Source organism: Oxyura jamaicensis, unplaced genomic scaffold, assembly GCF_011077185.1.
Source record: "Oxyura jamaicensis isolate SHBP4307 breed ruddy duck unplaced genomic scaffold, BPBGC_Ojam_1.0 oxyUn_random_OJ178, whole genome shotgun sequence".
Classification (NCBI taxonomy): Eukaryota; Metazoa; Chordata; class Aves; order Anseriformes; family Anatidae; genus Oxyura; species Oxyura jamaicensis.
In genome coordinates this window covers 413-7,055 of record NW_023305698.1, presented here as the reverse complement: position 1 = coordinate 7,055, position 6,643 = coordinate 413, and the positions used below count along the sequence as shown (strand labels likewise).

Sequence of the window (6,643 nt, the reverse complement as noted above, 5' to 3'; positions counted from 1 at the left end):
TTCTGTATCATGACTTCAGAAAGCAAATCACCCTTTATTCAAACATGGGAAACCGCTCCGAATGTTACTCTCAGTAAGTATTCCAGAGACAGACTTGAATCCCTTTCCCTCCTTTTCCACTAGGTCTGCTCTTTAAAAAGCAGGGTCTTCTTATATTTCCCAAATATTCACTTGCTTCATCCAGAGTTCCTCAAAGGAGGAGGCAAGAACTTAACTGGAATACAGAAATTACAATCTATAAATACATCCGAATGGCTTTTTGCTGAAGTTGGCAGAAATCTTGCATAAATACAAGGTTGTTATGCAAGCAGAAAAGTTAACAAATACAAGACCAATCTTGCAAACATTTGCACATGCCAAACTCGGTGAAGAAACATTATCACATCATCTGCCTGCTCCCAAACCAGCACTTTTGCCATGAAACAACAGAACTGAGATATATGGCTATGCTTCTGATGCTATTAGAGGGCTCCGCTATGTGAGGAACTAACAGAAACACAAAATAGTTATTCTTATCACGCCTTTCACAAACAAACCAGCCCCCCCTTTCTTTGCCGCATGTTTAAGATGACAAAGCTGGGAGGAGACCTTCCTTCTGTTTTTGGCTTCCTGTTGGGGAGAGTACAGAGAAAAGGAAACAGACTCTTCTCAGACACACGGAGTGCTAGGAGATCACTGTGCATTTCTGTGTTTATTTTGCAAAATTAACGTGAGGCAAGCATTTTCTGTATTCCTGAATTTTCACTGGATCTTCAGCCATGCAACATTCTCACAGGCCAGAGCCCCAAGAGTACAAACGTGCAAGTTTCAAAGGAATCCTACAAAGTACTTACAGCGGATCATTTGAATAGTTGACATGTTCTCAAATAGTAAATAAAGCTGTTTGCTTGACTTTTTATTTAAGATTAATTATTAACTACTGAGTGGAACTCACATATTTCTATATTTTACATGTTTTCATCCCTTACACGCATTCTCTTCAAATGCTTTCTCCTTTTCTTGTCCCTTGAGCCATGTCCTTTGGAGACTTCTTACCTAAGGAAGGAGACATGCGTGCTGTTAAGTTGTACAAAAGAAATTGGCTTTTCCTCTCTCACTGTAAAATTACAGTTTGAAGGGCACAAAATTATCTCGCAGTTTAGCTATATTCTGGAGTCATAAATGCAATCATGTCAAAACCACCAAGATCCTTACAACACAGGACACTACTTGTTCAGCATCTTCTTGTAATGGTGCTTTGCTCAAGTTCTCCAGATTGTGATGCATTCTCAAGTTTAGCATTATAAGCCTCAAAGAACTACTCCTTCCTAAAATTTCCACACATGGTGTGTCAACATTGCGTTGTCCCACCGATTTCCCAGTCCTCGTGCCGCATACCGCTTCCCCCCTTCCCTCCCACTTTGGCTCCGATTCAACTATGCCACTGAACACCCGTTTCTGAAAGTCAACTGCAGTCATCTTGAAATATGAAGCAGTATTAATGCACCTTTTAATACCAGATAAACAACATACCTTTCCTCTGAACGTTCCTGAAGTTCACACTTATTTTCCTCTTTTGACACATCTTGGATACTCTAGCTGTCCTCTCTTACACTGCACTTGAAATAAAGTTGTACCAGATTCTTCTCCAAAATGGTTCTGTTTGCAGTAAAATCCAACATAATCCCCGTGGTAAAAGTAAACTTGGTTCTCATAAAACCCTTCCAGCAGCACGTTATTTTTCTCCATTTCATTTTTTGACAAAGTGCATGGCTCTAAAGAATAGAGACATATTCAGTGTTAATAAATTGACTATTTTTGAATTCATGTCATTGTGACTGGAATTGACGCTGAGAATGCAGGTTATTATTCCCCATTCTCTTAATCTATTATACGTGACACTGCTGCATTTTTGGACACTGCAGGCATGTCAGACTTATCTAATACAAAAGCCAAACTCTTACTCTTGCATCTGTTAAAGCTGTCATCTCTAAATTAAAATAAATAAAAAATAAATAAAAATATGAAGTGAAGATCTTAATGTTCCAGCTGACAATACTCAATTTACAAATGCAAAGCATCTGAATAGGAGAAACAAACGCTTATGTATCTTCTCATGCCTACCTATACAAACCGGTGGTGAAGTCCACTGGCCTGCAGAACAGTAGATTCTCTCAGATCCTTGCAAGAAATGATAGTCATAGCAACTATACTGAACTGAAGAACCACTCTCATACTGGGCAAGGGGTGGGAGAGTAAGAGCTCCATTTGCAATAGAAGGTGGAGAGTCACATTTTTCCATAGGAGCTGGAATAACAGCAAACATCTTTGTGAAACATTCAGGATAAGAAACTAACCAATCAGCAGCTTTAATCTGCCAGCACTAGATAACTATCAACTCCCAGTGTATGCTCATTACTCCTGCATTATGTCTCAAATCAGAACGCAACCTCCCGTCTAATTCTAACCACGAGAAACCCCTTGTGTGCATTTCATTGTTTACAGCTGTTTTTCTATAGAGCTTTGAGCTCCCTGTACTTGGAGAACAGCTCCTTCCTCCCTTCTATGGCCTTCCAATCCAAGGAAGTTGTATTGTTTTTGCTATGCTCAGCTATATTTATCAATGTACCTGTATTGTCAGATACTGAACTTTTATTTTTATTGACAATACATTCTAGGCCTCCACCACTGGAGCAAATGGTTCTAAATAGGTTTGACACTGATAAATTCAAAAGGACAAACAAAAAATATTGCTTTACCTTTAAGGACACATTTGGGGTATGTCAGTCTCCCGTGGTTACACTGCGTCCTCCCAGGAGACAGAAGGGTAGTCTGGGGAAAATCATATCCCTCTTTACATTCAAACTCTATGAGGTCACCATGTAGGAACATTAATTCTTCCCGTCTCCATTTTAACTCTATGTTGTTATTGTTTATAGCAGTTACATTAAGAATGCATGGATCTGGGAAATAAAAGCAATCAAGTTTGGACAATGCTCTCAGATACATGAACTGATTTTTCTGGGTGGTCCTTTGGGGACCCAGGAGCTGGGCTTGATGATCCTTGCGGGTCCCTTCCAACTCGGATATTCTGTGATTCTATGAAGTGATTTCTTAACTGCCTTTTGCGGGAGTAGAGAAAGAGAAATCCAAATGCGTAATTAGAAAGTGTTTTGGAATCTTGTGAGAAGTAGAACTAAAAACACATTTAAAAAGAAAGCAAAAGTAAGGAAATAGGCTGAAGTAACAAAAAGAACATGCAAAAAATAATAACTTCACGTACAATCGGGTTTCTACAAATATTTGCAAACATACAGCAACCAGGGTATACCACTGAAGAAGAAGAGAACTTGTTTACTGTAACGTGAAAAGTTTGTGAAATATTTATGGAATATTAATCCATCCAAACCAACCTGTCACACTTGGCAAGCCCTTCTGGGACAGAAGGAGCTAACACATAGGAAATTTAAGCTATTAACCTAAAGAAGTGTTTTGACAATTCTTTGTTTGCTTTTTTTCCCCTATGTTTTGTCACTGCATAAAGCATTTAGACTTTTGGTGTTGTTGTTGTTGTTGTTTTCCAGAATTTTGTGGTTTTCTTTAGTCTTTTTCAGGTTCTTCAAGGCCAGTATCGTTTTGGTTACTTTCAGACAGACTTCTTAGCACCAGGATCAAATTGGGTAACCTAGCTTTCTGTCAGACAATTAACCTCTAACTTTTGAATCCACTGCACCACTTTAATAAAGCCTGACAAAGGTCAGTTGAAGAAATAAATTTCTGCAAGTCTCAAGAGAATCAGTGCTTCACAGAGGTCCTTATTAATGGCTTTTGGAAGGAAAGGCAAGGAGAATTGACCTATCACACATTCTAACGACAGCACTGTAACAAAACATTGGCATGGATATTTCCCCAAACCACCTACAGTACAGGGTATTTCCCAACTGATTGGGTGGGGACTGAAAAGAAATCTCAGAAGACATGGATAGGATAATGCAGTTAATGGGAGGCTTAGAACATACACGATATTCATAGCTGATGAGTTTTCATTATTTCACAGACTTTGTTAAATCTGATTATTGAGATCCAAGAAAGCTGACCTGGGTCTTTCAATCCTGAGTAGGTATGTTTCATTCACTTAGAAATAAATAATTTAAACTGAATCGGCAATTTATTGGCATTTTTCACAGTGGACTGAAAACTTAAAGTGAATACATTTAGAAAAGGATGCCGGGGGAGTGGATGTGTGGTGTAGAAATCATTTCATTACAGGAAGGAAGGAAGGATAAACAAAGAACTCTTGTAAGTCATCAGAAGTAGTATTCCTGCCTACTTTTCCTTCACTCAGGAAAACAGAGGAACTAAGAAGAGGCCAGAAGACACTTAGCAGCAGTGGGCTAGGTATAGTTGATAATGTTTTTGAAATCTGTTAGCTCAAATGAAAGAGAAAAGGCAGTCATTAGAAGATTATCTAGAGGTCCTTTCCAGCTTTTCTTTTCTACATTACATGCCACAACTCTTTATTTTTTTCCTCACAAACCTTACCTAAGCAAGTCGGCTGTTCTGTCCAGTTTCCTTGTTTGCAGTAAACAGTGCTAGGTCCATCCAAAAAATGGTAAAGCTGGCAACTGTATTCTACTGAAGAACCATTTTTGTAGCTAAGCAATAGAGGGCTAAGAAGAACACCGTTTTTAATCACTGGTGGAGAGGTACAGCTCTGCTGTATTTCTGATACAAGGAAGGGAGATATGCAATTAGATCTTGAAAATAGTATTAACACTGTTGAAAGCATCAGCATAGCAATAGACTTTGGTCCAAAATTTTCATACCAAAAAACTCTATGTAAGTGAACTTCTTTTTACAAGTTTCAGATACTCTAGATTTATCTTAGAGGGATCTGGGGGTCGTGGTAGACAGCAAGTTGAATATGAGCCAGCAGTGTGCCCTGGCAGCCAGGAGGGCCAACCGTGTCCTGGGGTGCATCAAGCACGGCATCGCTAGTAGGTCAAGGGAGGTGATTGTCCCTCTCTACTCTGCGCTGGTGCGGCCTCACCTCGAGTACTGTGTGCAGTTCTGGGCACCACAGTATAAAAAGGACATGAAACACTCTGGAGAGTGTCCAGAGGAGGGCAACGAAGATGGTGAAGGGCCTGGAGGGGAAGACGTATGAAGAACGGCTGAGGTCACTGGGCCTGTTCAGCCTGGAGAAGAGGAGGTTGAGAGGAGACCTCATCACAGTCTACAACTTCCTCGTAAGGGAGTGTCGAGAGGCAGGAGACCTTTTCTCCATTAACACCAGTGACAGGACCCGCGGGAACGGGGTTAAGCTGAGGCAGGGGAAATTTAGGCTTGACATCAGGAGGGGGTTCTTCACCAAGAGGGTGGTTGCACACTGGAACAGGCTCCCCAGGGAAGTTGTCACTGCACCGAGCCTGTCTGAATTTAAGAAGAGATTGGACTGTGCACTTAGTCACATGGTCTGAACTTTTGGGTAGACCTGTGCGGTGTCAAGAGTTGGACTTGATGATCCTTAAGGGTCCCTTCCAACTCAGGATATTCTATGATTCTATGATCTTACTAATGTTCAGACTATTTCTGTTCCTTCTACGCTCCTCACCTATGTCCAGTCTTGACTCCTGCTGGTTTACAGTCAATAGGGATTGGTTGCTTTTCTGTGCTGAGATCATCTTTATTTGTTGCTTGAAATGTTAAACCCATGCGGACTTCAGAATAAACCTCAGTGAATTATTAAACAAGGGATCAAAATACTCTTGAATCTGCATGTTCAGAGATTATCAACAGAGGGGTACAAAATGACTGAAGGCAAACGCTAACACATGAAATATAATTACGTATACAGGACAGATTTATAAGTGTAGTTTACAGTCAAGGAAGACAATGATAATTCACTCAGCTACTTATACATAAAGCATATGCAAACATTTTCAAGACTAAGGAATTGTGATATAGCGATAAAGTAGTAAGGTTAGTCATAAAAATGCCTATAACAATATTGGAGGCTATTGAATTCTCTGTTAAATTAACAAATAAAGCAAAGTTCACCTACTCATTTCTTCACTGTGATACGTTTTGCTTGTCCTTATTGCTGCATCTAGCTCGAGTGATGTTGGCTCAGATTCCTGTTTATTTATAGATCCTAAAACCACAGCAGAAACTTAGAACCAGCTTCTTCAAAATAATTCCTTTTCAAAAACACTTAAACAAACAAAAAACACAAAACGGACACTGATGTTTTATAAGATGTAATAAAAATGAGCATTCCAAGGGAGAGCTACACAACATGGATTCCTGTTGAATTCATCTAGCTCATCCTCTTCTCTTAATCTGTTAACAGTGGATTGGCTGCAAAATTACGTAGCATTTTAACTCTCGCACATTTAACAAAGGAGAGCCAACAGCTTTGCAGATATGTAAACTGAGGCTATTTGGAAAATCAAGGCATTGTTTGAAGATCAATTTCTACTTAGGCTCCAGAAGTACTAACCTATACAAATAGGGGGTGATGTCCATTTTCCTTTTTCACACTGAATTTCCTCAGATCCTCTTATTTCAAATTTACTTTGACACTGTATACGAACTTTGTCACCATTATGATATGTTCTCCTAGCTGCGATGACATGGGCATGAGGAGGAAGTGGTGGTGGAG

At 39.7% G+C, this 6,643-nt stretch overlaps 1 protein-coding gene across 1 annotated transcript; it reads right to left on the bottom strand.

The window, feature by feature from the left end:
- Positions 1-666: 666 nt before the first annotated feature.
- F13B (coagulation factor XIII B chain) lies at positions 667-6,641 on the bottom strand (the record flags this gene model as incomplete). The annotated part of the gene is made up of 7 exons (XM_035313484.1): positions 667-1,035; positions 1,513-1,754; positions 2,104-2,286; positions 2,739-2,942; positions 4,522-4,704; positions 6,044-6,133; positions 6,482-6,641. Coding segments are annotated over 6 exons (1,032 nt in total), but the record flags the coding sequence as incomplete, so codon positions are not given.
- Positions 6,642-6,643: the final 2 nt, after the last annotated feature.